Source organism: Trachurus trachurus (genome assembly GCF_905171665.1).
Source record: "Trachurus trachurus genome assembly, chromosome: 21".
Lineage (NCBI taxonomy): Eukaryota > Metazoa > Chordata > Actinopteri > Carangiformes > Carangidae > Trachurus > Trachurus trachurus.
In genome coordinates, this window is record NC_139899.1 from 22,233,789 (window position 1) to 22,250,579 (window position 16,791).

Sequence of the window (16,791 nt, forward strand, 5' to 3'; positions counted from 1 at the left end):
CAATAGTGACACCCAGTGTGGAGGAAAGGCATGACAGCTGCATCATGAAGCATCATGACATACACACCTACTACTGGGGGTCATGCACCATTGATTATACTGCACTGCCACCATGTGACAACACGTGGTTATGACAACAATCAGGGTGGGGCGATGACAGTCATTCACACACTTTGCCACTTGTCTGTTATGTTTTATGTTCACAGATCCTCCTGTGTCGGCTTCTGTTTGTCACTATTTGGATGTCTGTACAAACACTGATACAGTTTAACCCGAGTAACTTTATGAGTGCAGTTTTACACAGTTTTTTTTAATTCAACCTCAACACTGGTGATTTGATAATGGTTTTGAATAAATTTCTCTTAGACACAAGAGGAATATTTTCACATGCAGAGACTTGAATTTCCTATACAGATTTTTAGAGGTTTACAATGGTTACAACTGGAAACACTGCAAGTTATTTGTGAACAACACTTTACAAATTCCAACCCTTTAAATCCAAATTTGAGCCCATATATGTTTTGAATTATTGGCAGCTGTTCAGAGTGTATATCATTTAAACTTAAACTTAATATCAATTAACTCTGGTTCAGGTTATATGGGAAATATCACTGAGGAGGCCACACACAGCTCCAACTGCAAATACTGTTCCCAGGAAGAATCCCGGAACAGACTTTCAGAGCTAGAACAGAGAACAGATAGGAAAATAATGGCACTGAAATAATTAGGCTATATTGAAAAAAGTTGTGTTAGCTCTGGAGCAAATAGCCTATTGATAGCCTACTGTAGCCTAAAAGGTTCCAGTGAAAAAGAAAACTGAGGCATAACACTACAATCTTGTTCATTTTTTTTTTATAGCCTATTGGTATTGTTTTTCTCAATCTCAAAGGTGTAACCTACTGGTTCTTCTCAGTAGGGTCGTGTCACTGTTCAGGCGTGGGGGGGCAAGGAGGACCCCATGTTTTATTTACACCCAGAAGCCTGACAACCACAGCCTACCTTGGCAATGGTTTCCACGGGATCGCCATTCAACCAATAAATGGCTTAATATTAATATATTATGTTACTTTAACGATAACAAGATATTGCAGTTTTGATGGTTACATTTTTTGCACTTTACTTGTTCACCTGAGTCACATCGCCTCGAGCTCCTTCTCCACCTTAAAAAAAAAACGCGCCCATTTAACCCGCTTATCGCGAGTTTAAAACATAGGCTAGATGGTAAAAGGTTCGACCAGTGGATGTATCAGATATCATCACATTTGATACGATCAGTCAACTCATGTCGAGCGAAAGGCCAAACCGCGATCGATACACTTCTATCTCTATGGCTCTGGGCCAACAACAATCGGAGACGCCCCACTGACACTCAGGTGTCTATGGGATGCAAAGTAGCCTATGTAGCCCCGCCCACTTTGTCACTTCCGGTTCGAATGTGATCGCATCAAGGCTCTATTATAAGAAATAGGCCTATAATTAATATCCATGGATCCTATCCCTCATGATTTATGATAATCACTATCTAACATGTCTGAACAACTCAATTTAAGTTTTACTTCAAAGTTTATAATGTAGTTTTGTTCTGTTTATCCAAAAAATATTTCGACTGATATGATTCCTACCTTCTTGGTGTAAATAGCCTGACATTATAAGGGGGAAAAAAAAGTCTTACTACCTGTTAGGTGGAAGTTGAAACACGATTAGCATGGAACCTAAAATGTAGAAGTAAAACTTGCCTTTGTGAGCAGGTGTGTCGCTGATTAAGGTCAATGAGGGTCAGGTGTGTTACCTGGCATGTGGACACCACCCACTGGACATGCGGGGCATGACAGGGTCTGAAATGAAAGGTTACATAGATAATGGTAGAACAAATGCATAAATGACAGAATAAAGCTGCTCCTGTGACATTATGAATACTAAAACACGATCAAAGGCCAAGTGTTTTCACTCTTTCTTTATTACAAGCAGAATGACAGTACAGTGCTTTGCCCTCGTTTGCTACAGACAGGCTGGCAAAAAGTCAACAAGTGAACTTTTACTCTTCACCCCCCCTCCACCACCCACCCCCACCCCTCCCATCAAAATAAAGGTTATTTCTCAAAACCTGTTTAGTAATACAAACAGTGCTATACTGAAAGTATGATATGAGGCGTGCTACTCAGAGCACATAAGTCGACATTTCAGACCTTTGCCCAGCTCAGGAGTGACAGGATGAGCACCTGCTGTTGTGCTGATGGACTTAGAAAAGCAGTTTGACATTCTGATCAGCAGTAGAAGGCTGGTGTGATAAACCCATTTGGAGACAGAGGCCGACACCTACAGATAGTTCATTCCTTGTCAAGTTATTCGGTCACTTTTTTTTTTTTTCTCATCCACTACAATCTTTGTAGAAAAATAACTTGTGAGGAAGAGTGAACGCTTACAAACCCCAGTCGACAGACAATAGACCTTGTTTTTAGGGGAAAACTGATCTCTTGTAGAACAAAGTGCAGTGTGTGTAGACCTATTGGTAAATCTCTAATGAATCATATAATGTATATGTTGCTCTTATTTTGGTTACAAACTTAAACACACATTTTAACAGAGTTAAAATATATTCTTCTCTCTGGGATACAAAAGTAGCAAAAGAAATTCTTATGAAGAACAACACAGAAATGACAAAAAGTAGTGAAAAACTGACATGTGAATGACTTACTTAAAAAAAAAACAGTCTGAAGAATGACTACAAAGAACTCCCCATCACATCATTAAAGTACAGCGAGGTGGGACACTGTAACACAAGCACATTGGCCCTTCTTTGACCAGTGTCAGGATGTTGAACCCCAACAGGTCCAAAACACTTGTGGAGGTTTTGTGGGCTCTGAGTTAGACAAATCCAGACCTCCAACCAAACTGATAAATCATCTGTGCCCCAGTAAAAAACACAGAATCTCTGTTTTGTTTTGTTTTTTAAAATCTATACATGCTGGCAGATGGTGATGTGTACGAAAATAAACTGTATAAACATACAAAAATGCTTGAGAATCTGACATTCAAGACTTCCAGAGTCAGTCACTCGCTATGTAACGCAACAGATATGCTTTGGACAAAGAGGACTTCAGATGTTAGAAATGCAGAAAAGAGGTTCATCCATAATGAGCTACAATCTTCAGCTGGAGGACATGATGGACAAATCAGTTCAACATTCTCACTGATTTGATTGTGACATCGCCGATTCAAGTCTCCCTCCTACTTTCAACAGACTATATATATATATATTTATATATATATTTAACACCCCGTCTCACTACAATATACATATCAAAAGTTTTTAAGTTACATCCATACATAAACAGTGACTGCCATCAATAATTTTAGAACAACACAGAGAAAAACTCATGGATTAATGCAACACAAGGGGAAAACCCCTTATAATGTAACTATACATGACATTGGCATTCTTACATTAACTTCTGCATAACACACACAGAGCATGGCAGCAAACGCACAAGCACGATGCAACAGTGAGGAATAAGCGAGTCATTCGGGACATCATGAATCAAGAAGACTGTTGCTGTTACCCTACATGGCCACATGGAGGCGGGAGTGGGTACAGTGTGCTCATTGTTCAGGGGGAAAAGAAAAGGTGTCATGATATAGTTGGTGATGAATGATGTCTGGGACGAAGAAGGAGGATAAGGGACGACTGAGAGAAGAGCAGATCGGCGTGCAGCAGCGAGATACGACATGAAACACAGGCAGATAAGAAGGGAAACAAAGCGTGACACTATCATGAGGGTAAAAGAAAGCTGGAAGAGGAATAATAGGCACACTGTACCAGACATATATGCCCTTTGAACCTCCGTGTACACTCATAAATTGACCTAGAAATATAATCCACTGAAAATGGGTATCTATGAATCTATGTATTAAGGCAGGGTGGTAGAATACTGCACATCCCTCTTCAGATTTTCCCCATTTCTCTCCTCCAGCTGATGTGTGTGTGTGTGTGTGTGTGTGTAAGGCTTAGTAAAACACCACTTCCTCTATTTTTTCTCCTTTTTTTGTTTTTTTAAGTTTTTACACATTTCTCCTTTGGCTCCTAGCCTGCTGCTGTGTGGTTACCTGTAAGGCAAAGGTGTGTCATGTAAAAACATACAATAACAGGCAAATTCATGCATACACTCACGCACATGCACACGCATACCTAAAGGGCTGAGCTAGATGACTTGCCCCTTAACTTGGCCAGACCACGTACTGTACATAAATGTTTTCAACAAACATTTACAAAAGAAGCAAAAAAAAAAAAGGACACAAAAGTGAAGGAACAGGCAAGAATGCAAGACTAAAAATGAGGACGAGTAATACAAAAATGCCCGATGGTTGACAAGTTGAAACTCAACAGTTCCATTAGTGCAAGAAGTAATGCACCTTCACATATGGTTCCCCTTTTGTTCTTAGACTTATTCAAGTAAGAGTTTGAGCAGGAACTTTGATGAGACCAAGACAGGGACAACACTGAAATAAAAAAGAAAATGTCACCAAAAGAATGAGTATGAGGAGTCAGGGTAATATAAGATCTAAAGGGTTGTCCACTCAGGTGTATTCCAGAAAATGCACATGGTGAACTCGGCATGGAGCGCCCATGCTTTGTGAACATGTTTTGTATTTCGTTCTATAAATCCCTTGATCCTTGAGGTGCAGATCTTGGTCTCATATCTTGGGATGTAGTACATGCTGTGTGTTTTTTTTTTTTTTTTTAGCCGACAAGAATCACATACAGATAGTTTCAATGTTTTGCATTTTGTGTTCACACGGAGGTCTCCGGCCCTGGAGCGTAGTAGGCGAATCCTGCCCCTGAGAGACGGAGCGTTAGGGGGCTGAGGGAGCACAAGTCTGCCCCTCCCCCTTCTGCCAAGTGGGCCAGTAGTTTCTGGGGCAGGGGGTCAGACCTGCGGAGCGACAGCGTCTCAGCGGCGCCAAGGTGGAGGTGAGAGGAGTCCGAGCTCGTGCCTTTGTAGGATCGACGAGACGACAGTGGAGTCAACTCGGCCACGCCACCCTGCGAGAGCCTCTCGTGATCCTGCAGAGAGAGAGAGAGGGAGGGAGGACGCACCATCACGAGACAAGTCAAAACGAGAGAAGACGAAATGACGACGACAGAAACAAGCAAAGGACTTCCAAATGAGGAATATGAGACGGCTTGATGCAAAAGATCGAACAGCAGGGCTATGATCAGAAGGTAAAGGTTTGTTTTAGATATCTAGACTTTTAGTTTTAATGATTAATGACCCCATGCCATGGCCCAAGTTCACTAAACAAGATGGACAAAAAAAACTAGACACCTTTTTTTTAATGAATAATAAGACACCCTCTGAAAAGTCCCACCATGATTAGTAGTCATGTTAGATTGAGCATGCTGAAGACAAGAAGACAGATTTCACACTTGCAATTTCACCTCCCAACACCAGATGTCATGAGTGCTGCTGGTACAAAATGACCTTTTTCTGAGTATTAAGTTTGCTGAGCTGCCTGAGCAACCTGGGTAAATGTTTTTCCAGATCAGTTTTGTCCATGACCTCATTGTTGGATTAGGTGGCCAACAAGTGGCACGGCCTGATAAAACATGACCTTGGTTACAAACTAAACCTATATCAAATCTCTACAACTTGACGGTCATTTCATATGGTCATTTCAGACCCTTAAACAGTGGTTGAAAACAACCCAGACCTGCTCTCATGGGTAACCTCTTGGTCTTTTCTACTTTGTATGGACTTTTAACTTTGATTTCTACATCTCTTATCTACTGTACAGTAATTGTCATGGTGTAATGTATTTATGTTTTTTTTATGATACCTGCCTTAGGACAACTGTGCTAACTCCAGCATATTTATGTTGATGCTTCTCATTGATTAATGTGCATTGTCCTAATCAAATAAATGAATAAATAAAAAACAAATAAATAAAAATTACATAATAAACCTCCTTTGATCCAGAACCTTCACTGTTAGATCCTCAACCTTTCTTTGGCATGTTTTCTAAGCTCTTGTCCAGGAGTCACAAGTCTACAACTTGTTGTCGCCCACGTCACCAGTTGTAACGGCTTTTAAGTGGCCGGGTCTACTGTAATAAAGAGAGGATAAAAACTTCTAATTTCTAATTTCTCTGCTACTCAGATCAAGTTAATTCCCAACTGACATGCGGTGAGAAGCACAGCACGCTTTGAAACCAGCACTGCGGAGTTAATTGGATATTGTGATTCCTGAAAGTAGGTTTGACAGGAATAAAGTTTTTTTTTGTGCAGACATACTTATGCAGGCCAAAGCCCCCACCCATCCCCCGGCCCTCGCCATAGAACGACAGCATGCCCCCCACACAATGCACAGCAGCAGGAAGCATCCCTGGTAGCAGCCAGCATTAACAACCCGACTCCCCACTGGCAAAATACCCTCTGTGCGCTGTTACCATGGTGACCATAGCCCACCTAGAGGAGGTGGGGCGGGGCGGGGCGGGGGGGGACTCTAGGGTTTGCCGAGCAGGGTGCTGTGGCTGTGTGACATCATGGAGTCATAGGTCCTAGTAGCAGCAGCAGCAGCTTTGTCTCCACTGTCTCCCTCACCGGTCCTATCAGGGCGGAGCGGGTCCTGCTCAGCGCCTCCCCCTCCCCCAGCAGCAGGACCAGCAGCCACACAGCCCTCCAGGGCCCCCGCTGCCCTTACCTTCCTCTGTGGATGACGTTAAAGGAAAGGAGGTGATAATGGGCTCTACTTATACTCAGAGATACTCATGTCTACTTATATCCTGCTTGCGAATAGATTCAGTTACAAGTTAGGCTACGGCCGACTCAGGTCCTCATGTGGCTTCATGTTAGATGTCAGTCTGTCCACACTGATGAAGCTCATGTGTATTTAACTCTGTTTAATTGTGATCTGATGACCCGAGACACATTTCAGAAATACTGCAAGTGTAAACAGCACTGTCGACCTTTAGCATGTAGCTTATGCTAATCCTTGATTTGGGATTGCAAAGCTTTCTTACAGGAAAGATTAGTTTTGCTAATCAGGTTAGATAGTTAATTCTAGTCTGAAATGGTTTAGTAATGCAAATTAATTGGGGCTGCTGCGACTAACAAATACTTTTGTAGATAATAAACTGATTTATTGTTTCATCTAAAAGTATATCTTCAAGGAAATGTCAACCAGCAAATCCTAGCACAACACCATCCAACCAACCATAACGTACTATCTTAAAAAAAAACAACAACAAAACAAAAACAAGACAACATGAAAGACACAAAAACACGGTTACATAACATTAGATATAAAAAGGGGCAAAACCACAATGAAAGGATGTTTTCATAGGATACCATGAATGTAATCCGATCACACACCAGACAATCGTGCATCGTCAACAGCGCCCTGGTTGGTTAGTTTCACATTAGGCGAGGTGTGGAGACAGTGATCAGTGCAAACATGCCACCATGCATACAGAGATGAGGGCTTAAAAGAGAAGAGTCACCTCCTCTTCCTGCTCCTCTCTTGTCTCTCTGGGCCAATCAGAAACTCATTCTGCTGGAGGACTGAGAAAGCATGAAGATGGTGGACGGCTCCACAGTAAGGCACGGGCGAGTGGACTGCAGTTACCACGAGAGTGCGAGTGAGTGCGGAGGGCAGAGTCACAACCACACAGGAGCGGTGGGGAAGGAAAACAAAGAGGGGAGAAGAGACAGGGGAGAGTAATGAGGAGGGAGGACGAAAGAAGAAAAAGGAGGATGGCAGTGGTGAGGATAAGGCATTAAAAAGGTGATTGAGTGGAAAAGGGAGAAACAATGGAGGGTGGTGTGAATTTTGATTAGGGTGGTCCATTAGGGTGCAGTAACAAGGGAGAAAAGAGAAGAAAAAGCACAGAAAGAAGAAATCTGTCAGACCCTTCATTCATTTTTCCATTCATGGTGACGCTTGCTTCACAGGAAGGTGAGGCGAAGCCACAGCGAATACGAGGTCACACTAAATCACGCTGATGCTCAAAGCTTTTACAGATCTTAATGGTCTTCCTCAGTGATTAATAGAGTGGAACAGCTTTGAAGCTTAATCTTATGGTTCAATACTATCAAAATATTGAGTGTGAACAAGAGTTCAGGATTTAAGTATTTCAGTTTGTGAACTGAAATGCAAAAAAAACAAAAAAAACAAATACTTTTATCTTTTAAAAACTTGAAAAAGCAGTTATTAGTTATAGGTTAATGGCTTCAGCAAAAGCAAACTTTTGAGAAAATTAGACACACATAATTTGGAAACAAGATAATAAAGCTTCAGTGTCAGTGTGGAGTTGGTGCAACGACTTACCTGTGCACGTTCGGTGGCCGTGGGACACATGGCCCTGCAGAGGACCTTCTTGATGACATCTGGCAACAAGCTGACTGTAATAAGTAGGATGATGCTGAGCCAGGCGGGACCACTCGAGAGCATCTGCATGAACACGTAGTACATCCTCTGGTAGTTCAGGAAGGGCCTGTGCAGCAACAGAAACAGAAATAAAGACAGAAGCGGATTGTTTTGTTTTTTTGTTTAGTTTTTCAGAAATGGTCTAATCAAGATAAAGGTTACAGATACTAAAAAAAAAGAAGAAGGATGTTATACCAAATGATGCCTCCCCAGAGAAGAGAGAAAATAACATAGAAAAGTAGCGATCCCCAGATGACAAAGTGATTGATCCAGGTCCAGTGGTGTGTGTCCAAGGCAAGCTGAAAATAACAAGAATATATACATAGTAAACATCCATCCAGTCAATAAAGGCATTGACTTTGCCTTTAGGCTTTACTGTTGTACAAACTGGGCAGCCAGCGCAGTCGATCATTTATGTAACATAATAGTTAACATGAGCGCCCCGAGCTTAATGTCCACGCATACAGTCAGGCACACGCACGTGCAGCGGTAATGAAGCCTTTTCAAATGGAGGGATTATTATTATGGTATTATGCAATACAATAGACATGAGTGTTTGTCTTTTTTTTTCCTCTTTTTTTCCCCCCACCCAGATTTGATACCACAAAAACTTGCTCACGCACCTTGAGCGTAACGGTGAACACCAGCACAGTGAAGACCAGAGTCCCGAATGTCCAGTTCCCAAACATCTGCGAGTGGGAGAGAGGAAGGAGGAGGTTAGTGGCTACATCGAATCGCACAACCCTCCTCATGGATTAGTGAACATCCTACAGGTTTTGTTTTTTTTGGTTTTGTTTTTTTTACAGTGCATCTGCGAGCACAGACAGACAGACACCTTCACGTCAAATCTGCTGCAGCAAGAGATAATCTGTCAGGAAAAGAGTACTCCCTGCGACTTTCTTTTGAGGCACGTAAGGCCCAATAAGTCAAGAATATTTTCACTTTGACCTTTCAGCATCCACATTTTTCTACCTGATGAAATCCTAGGGAGGTTTAAGCAGACATCAGACAACGGTGGACAGATGGAATGAGAGTTGGGAGGAGATAATGAAGGAGGGTGGAGGGAGAGAAAGATCAAGACAAAGAAACTGGGGAGGAGGTTTTTTTTTTTTACGTAATAGGCACAGCTGGTTGTGTTGGTACCAGTTACTGTTACTAGAATTCCTTCATTCATTACTTCCTTTTCCTTTTCCTTTTTTTTAAACCATGTTTTCTTTTTGTTTGTCAGAGAGCACACAGGGTGAGAACAATCCAGCCGCCCCATGTATGCTGGAGCAGACAAATTAAAAACTAACCAACCTCAAACACAGCAACCACACACACACACACACACACACACACACACACACACACACACACACACACACACACACGCGCAGACACACACACACACACATACACACATACAGTAGATGCACAATCACATTAGACAGAAAAACAAACAGATGTTGGATTTTAATCTATAGCACATACTAGCATTAGTTTATTTACTGCCACAGATAAACACAAGGATAATGTGGGGGTGGGAGGGAGGGAGGGAGGGAGGGTGGGGGACATCTAAGGTTTCTACTATGTCAGTGGTGGAGTTGTTAAGATCAGGTACTGTGCAGGATTCAGGGCTTTACAGAGATTAGGGGGAATAATGGAGCACAAGAAAACTACACATTCAAATGAAAGTGCATGGATGATGTGAAGTGAGGAAGGATGGAACTGGATGAAACGGTCAAACTGAAAGCTTAAACGGTACGACAGGAACTAAAAGAGCGTGAAAGACAGAGAGAGCTGACAGAGAGGGAGACAGGCTTACCATCTGTGTGTTGGTGGTCATAAGCTGAGGAGGAAGAAGAAGACGAAGAAGAAGAAGAAGAAGAAGAGGAGGAAGGAGAAGTAAAAGAAGAAGAAGAAGAGGAGCAAAATAAAGAGAGAGGAAGCAGAGAGAAGGAGGGGGAAGAAAAAGAGAAAAGAATCAGGACAAAGGGTAAAATGAATTTCAGGATGTTTCAACTTAAAAAACAGGACCAAAGGCAATTGAAAACAGTCGACATGATACAAATTAACAATACAGAGAAAGATGCTATTGCGTTGTCGATATGAATGGAGATCCAATGTTGCTGACCTACAGTATAAGGGAGCCCCCAGGACAGAAACCTTACTGTTACAGGTAACAGGTAACACGGCCACCAAGTCATCCCGTAACCCTTAACTTCCTATTTCATGAGAATCCAATGGAGATGAATGAGTGTTTGTAAAAGACAGCACTTTCCTTTATATCCATTATCCTCCTTTAATTTCCCTACCGGACACCTTGAACCCCACACAACACTGTTTTATCTTTATTACTACTACTGCTACTCGTTCCAGCGAAGAGGCTCACCTGGCCGTTGCTGGTGAAGGTGGTGTTGTCAAACAGGAAGTAGGCACCGAAGAAGAAGATAACGGCGTCAAACACACCCAGGCACGTCCAGTACAGGAAGACAGGCCAGCGGAGGAGGGAGTTCTTCGCTATGTCCCTGAAAGAGATTTTTTATTTTTTCAATTTTAGAAGCTCAATATTCGGGGATGTAAGGTGGGTTTTTTTGGGTTTTTTTGTCACCATCACCTGTACAAGGAAGGATCCCGTTTCAGTGTCTCCATGGTGACGTGCTTCTCAACCAGGCTGTAGAGGAGGATTGGGAGTGAGGTGAAGCTGATGTTGTACAACGTCAAGTAGGCCGTGTCGTACAGAGGCTGCAGGGGGACGAATACATACGACATCAGACATATAGAGCTTGGAGGGCATCTTAAAAAAACCAGAGTTGCATTGTTTGATTTCTTTGTCACTCATCTGACATATGAGAATCTTTCCAAGTTGTTACAGCCAACAACAGAGTCATATTTATATATCTAACATACATACAGAAATATTAAAGGGACAGTTCAACATTTTGGCAAATTGGCCCATTGCCATAATCCCTATAGTCATAGCAATAGGTTTGTTACCTTTAATTGTCGGTGCAAGCTATTTCTAGAACGGCAGAGCAGAGCCGTGAGCTGCTCAGAGTTGTGACCTGCACATTCACCACGCTATGAGATAATAACAGAACGTTACGAGACAGAGTTGTTTTAGAGGTATATTCATGCAAAACTGCTGATGTGCGTTCCTGTAAGGAACAGTTTTTCAGCGTGCAGTCTCTGTATTTACCTCGGAAACAACTCTGTCTCGTAACGTTCAATAATTATTTATGTTTAATTTAATTATCTCATAGCGTGGTGAATGTGCAGGTCACAACTTGTCCACCAGAGCGTTTTGGAGTTGTTGGATTGTGTATTTGATGAGTTTGAAGAGGGAAACCAAGAAATCCCATGAGCCTCCGTAGTGTAGCTCTGAGCAGCTCTGCTCCGCCGTTCTAAAAATAGCTTGCACTAACAATTAAAGGTAACGAACCTACTGCTAAAACTATAGGGATAATGACAATGGGCCAATTTGCCAAAATGTTGAACTATCCCTTTAAGAAAACACCACTGTAAGTACATGTTCAAAATGAATTCTTCTTTTAGGTCTATATTGGTTTCCACAGCTTCATTGTTATGTCTTTCAGCTGGTGTTCTGCATGAATGTCAAGAAGATTTATCAGAGCTTTTAGACATTAAAATACTCTGTAGAGTTGAGGACAACTTAAGAACAAGGTCATGATCATTTCTTGTGTAAATGAGCAACACCTTTTACATGAAACATTATCATTTGATCCCTTCATGAGAAATTATGAAAGAAAATATGGATAACTGCAGCCGTAAAATAAACAAAAACTAAGCTAGTTTACTATGAGGACATTATGTGGATAAGCAGTCAGGATACATTACATACATACTACACTGTGTGTCTGTGTACTGTAAACCAAACGCAGTATAAACTACTTACCTGTTGGGAGAAACCGCAGAAGAACTGGTACAGGAACTGGGGGAAGATGAAGCATACATTCTGGAAAGATTTAAGAGTTGGAAAAAGAACAAGTAGAAAAAGTGATAAGCTTGTGACAAGTACACGGGGAGAGATTTGAAGAATCTAAAAATGCAACTATCTACACATTTCTGTTTAAGCAGAGATTGCGCTATAAGCTCACTGAGTGGGCCGCACAGAGCTGGCCTGCCAAAAGGAAAAAATGAATCAGTTGGCAGGGCACTGCTTTCTGTGGAAGCCGCCCACACTGATCATCGCGGCCATGAATCCAGGAGAGGATGTTGCACCAGGGATTCATGAATCCAGTAATCTGTCAGAGTCGCTGAAAAATCTGCTTCTTTGTAACTCGGTGTTTCACTGGGAATTACGATAAAGTGATTAAAACGTGTGAGCCACTGGAGTACACAAAGCATTTGTCTAGTACCTTGTAGAAGAAGTACTGAACAAGCTCAGCAATTCGGATGTAGTAGTAGTGGCCGTGGACGAGCAGCATCTTTTTCAGGTGTTTGAACTTCGGGATGGCGTAGTCGCTGTTCCTCGCCGCCTGTCGGCCCTCTTTACCCATGATGCCTGAGGGAAGAAGAGAAGTCGTTGGATACAATCTGATCGGAAATGCAACAAAGCCAAAAGTGAGTCATTGCTTTTTTATTGGCTTAAATTGTAAGGTATATTTGAGCTTTTTTTTTTTAAAGGTAAGTTGTTAAAAGCTTATTGATGATTTATACATTTAATTTAAAGTGAAGTTTTCCATTAAATAGCACTACTATGTTTATTATTGGAAATATCTTAATATAAATGTAAATGTAATCTACTGAATAAACAATTTCAGATATTCTTGTGTTTGTTTACTCTGAGTAAAAAAAGCCATTTGGCTCATACAGCCTCATCAGATTTCTTCTACTGAAGCTTTGTAAATCGTCTCAGTCTCGACCAGAAACGTCTTTCATATTTTAATGGATGATTTAGCAAATGTTCCACTAATTAGAGGAGTGAAATCTGCTCACCAATGCCCACATGTGCTTCCAAGATCATGCTGACATCGTTGGCTCCATCACCGATGGCGAGGGTTATGGGGTGCTCCTTGGACGCTTTAATTAGCTTGACGATCTACAGAAAACAAAAAAAAAAAACATTTCAATCAGTACAACTGTTTGTCACTTGGGAAGGTGCCTGGAGCCCACTGGTTGAGAAGTGCAGTTCTGTCACCTGTGCCTTCTGCAGTGGAGCCATGCGACAGCAGAGCACGGCGCTACAGTTACGACAGATCTCCAGAAAGATCTCTCTGTAGTTGCCGTGGCCGCCTGCACCCTCCTGGTGAGACTTTAATACCGCAGACAGAGTGGCCCCATCGATGATCAGCCCAAAGTCCAGGCAGTCCACTGACAACCTGGAAGAAAAGATCACAGAAACCTTGAAAAGGAGGATTGATGTGCATAACAACCATCCAAAAGGAAAGATAAAAGCAACAATATACTGAGAGTAACTGCCATGAAGCAGGTGACCAAAGCATGGAAACAACCAAATACACCAAAATTAAGAGCATGGGTATTAACAACAGAACAAAGTTTAGAGATGGAAAGACTAACTTTTATAAATAGGGAACAAACACATATTTGGATTAAGCTATACTGTGAAGAAAGGCTGATCAAAACAATGGGAATAATTAAGGTGAACTAAGTGGTCCTCCCCCCAACACTAACACTCACAAGCACACACACACACACACACACACACACAGATACATGAACACGCATACGTACATGCACCACCTCTTTTACATCTACCCATAGATATTTAGCTATTTATATTAGATATTTATTTTCCAATTAGTTTATTTTATTCTATTATATATATACTGTATATTTTATTGTTTATTCCCCTTCTTTGAGATCCTCATTTGGGAAATACCTCAGTTTGTCTTGTGTATTAATATGTTTTGTCTGTTTTCTTTAGGGTTTGGTATTTACTTTGTGAATATATACCTGAAAAAAAAAGGGAAAGTACAAAATCTCATACCCAGAAATCGAGCGCTGTCGGAGAACGGTCCGGTTCAGTTCGAACAGAACATCGTGCAGACTCTGCTCTTCCGTGCGTTTCTTGGTGAGCTCCAGGATCTGCGTGCTGCGACGGAACAGCTTACTGGCGTAGCAGGTCGCCGCCGCCGTCTCCATCTTGTCTCCCGTCAGGACCCAAACTTTCATCCCGGCCTTGTGCAGCGACTCGATGGTGTCTGCAGCTTTCTCCTGGAGCCTGCGCGTCAATAAGTCAATGAGAGTTTCAGCCTCCAGTCGGGTAGGTTAAAACATCCATCAGAACTTCGATCAATTACCAACTGGTGACAACTTATCGATGCGTGACCACCCCTGTCTCTGCTCATCACCAGTTTATCTATTAGCAACTCAAACTGTCAGTCAGCTGGGGTCAATACTGGGGTCTGCTCTGTCAGAGGACAAACACATTTTGCATCACAGCGTCGTGAAGAAAAGGAGCAGTTTTAGTATGAACACTAAGTCACCCATCTGAGCCGAGGCTGAGTCTTTTTTGGCCTCGTGCGTCACGACAATACTTTGAAGATGACTTCATGACTCATTAATCTTCCCTTCTGTCTCCCCGCTTTTAAATCCTTCCCTTCCTCTCTCCCCCTCTTTTCTTTCTCTCTCTCTCTCTCCATGGTGACCAACCTGTCCTCCACTGCTGTTGCACCCAAAAGCACAAAGTCTCTCTCGATGATGTCATAGGCGTGTGCCAGCCGCTGCTCCCTGTCCTGCAGGGCCATCTTGGCGTCATTCAGGTGATGACATGCCTCCTCGTACTCCGACTCCGACAGCCTCCGATAGGCCACGCACAGAGTCCGCAGCCCCTCCTGGTGTCACAGTGTGGAGAGAGATTAAAGAGAGCCGTGTTATCATGAAAGTCATGTGACCTCTTCCGCTGAGTGTGTTATTGTTAGATTAATATGGGCTTTGGAAAAGAAAATACACAGCGCCAGCACTTTAATATTATGGTTCTTTTAGATCTGTGCAACAAGCTGTAAACACAACATTGGATATACAGTATATTATAAAATTGTAACAGCAGTGTTAGTGTTTGTTGTTGCGCTCACTTAATGAATGTTAGTTCAATGTTCAATCTCCAATAAGCTTTGCTTTGGTTTTCAAAACTCCTGAGGGAAACATCTGGTTCATTAACCACTAAATGTTTCGGCATGTTAGTCGCTAGCTCCGCCTGCTATTTGCTGCTCAGCAGGGAGAATACAGTTGAGTTTCAGATCGGACGTGAGGTCAATCAGAGCAGTAAGACTAAACCAAGACAGTAAAAATGTGGGCTGTAAACCAAAAGCTGCTAAAACAACGTCGTAAACCAGAGCGGGAACTGCAGAGGTGTGTCATAACTCTCTTTGGTTTTAGCAATCAGCCACCAAAGTCAATCAATCAGCTCACTGCTAATATACTGATATTGATTTTCTTCAAACTGCTGATAGATGCCTTTTACTACAGTATGATTTTAAAAAATGAAATGTGCATTTAAATTGAGCTCCTAAAGTGTTTAATGTTTTGCTGAATTTAATTCTACGCAGTGTGATGAGTCCCTGAACCATTTTTATGAACCTATATTTATGAAAAATGATTTTCATATGAGGCAGAAGCTATAAGGATGCATTATAATGCAGATTAATTGTGTTTATGCTAAAGCTGGACTGATATGATGTATTATGTTTTGACACTGGTTTAACCTTGCACACTTACTACAGCATTCTGCTCCACCCGTGCCTTCACTTGCTCCACCTTCCCAGACACCACCCGTGGGAAAATGGACGAGTCTGCACCCTTACAGAAGAGCAGGTATTCTCCTGATGGTGCAACAAAAACAAATTAACAAACTGCAAAACCGTTCTCATGTCTGAATGTGGATTCATAAAATGTTTTAACATAGCTCTGATCACAGTGAACATCTTACCTGAGCTTGACTTAACTATGACACTCATTCTCCTCCTGACAGAGTCGAAGTTCAGCACATGGAGCAGCAGAAACCTGGAAAAGAAACAGCAGAGGGTTGTCTTTATGCTCATTCTCTATCCAGAGTCTTGCAAATTAAGTAAAACATCACGTACATACTGGCTTTGAATGGACTCTTGTGTGTAGATGTGACAAAGACAAATGTCACATTCACTATCTGTCTGAAGATGAATTATGTTTGATGGCCTTTTATGTAACTCAGAGGAAATAAACCCCTGAAGTAAAGGCTGAAAAACTCAGATTGAGGTGCGACAGTTTAGTCAAGTACACTGTAGACTGATGTGGTCGTTTTGTGCAGGTTCATATTCCCTCTAAAAGGGTTAAAAACAGCATAAAGTGTGAGAACCTTTTGCCTTCCTATCGCATCCTGAGTGTTCACATCACTGGATACAACCCCCTCCCCTCTCCAGCTCCC

At 42.0% G+C, this 16,791-nt stretch overlaps 1 protein-coding gene across 1 annotated transcript in view; it reads right to left on the minus strand.

The window, feature by feature from the left end:
* Positions 1-2,093: 2,093 nt before the first annotated feature.
* LOC311004637 (phospholipid-transporting ATPase IH-like) overlaps positions 2,094-16,791 on the minus strand; it is a 37,362-nt gene continuing 22,664 nt past the window's right edge. The window contains exons 16-30 of the mRNA XM_083996789.1: positions 16,318-16,391; positions 16,107-16,210; positions 15,042-15,223; positions 14,377-14,610; positions 13,567-13,747; positions 13,365-13,467; positions 12,785-12,930; positions 12,322-12,381; positions 11,023-11,150; positions 10,798-10,933; positions 10,231-10,254; positions 9,047-9,112; positions 8,619-8,722; positions 8,325-8,490; positions 2,094-5,062 (exon numbers count right to left, since the gene is read on the minus strand). Coding sequence (XP_083852915.1) covers positions 4,790-5,062; positions 8,325-8,490; positions 8,619-8,722; positions 9,047-9,112; positions 10,231-10,254; positions 10,798-10,933; positions 11,023-11,150; positions 12,322-12,381; positions 12,785-12,930; positions 13,365-13,467; positions 13,567-13,747; positions 14,377-14,610; positions 15,042-15,223; positions 16,107-16,210; positions 16,318-16,391 — 1,981 coding nt within the window. The 3' untranslated portion in view covers positions 2,094-4,789. The remainder of the gene's footprint in view (positions 5,063-8,324; positions 8,491-8,618; positions 8,723-9,046; positions 9,113-10,230; positions 10,255-10,797; positions 10,934-11,022; positions 11,151-12,321; positions 12,382-12,784; positions 12,931-13,364; positions 13,468-13,566; positions 13,748-14,376; positions 14,611-15,041; positions 15,224-16,106; positions 16,211-16,317; positions 16,392-16,791) is intronic.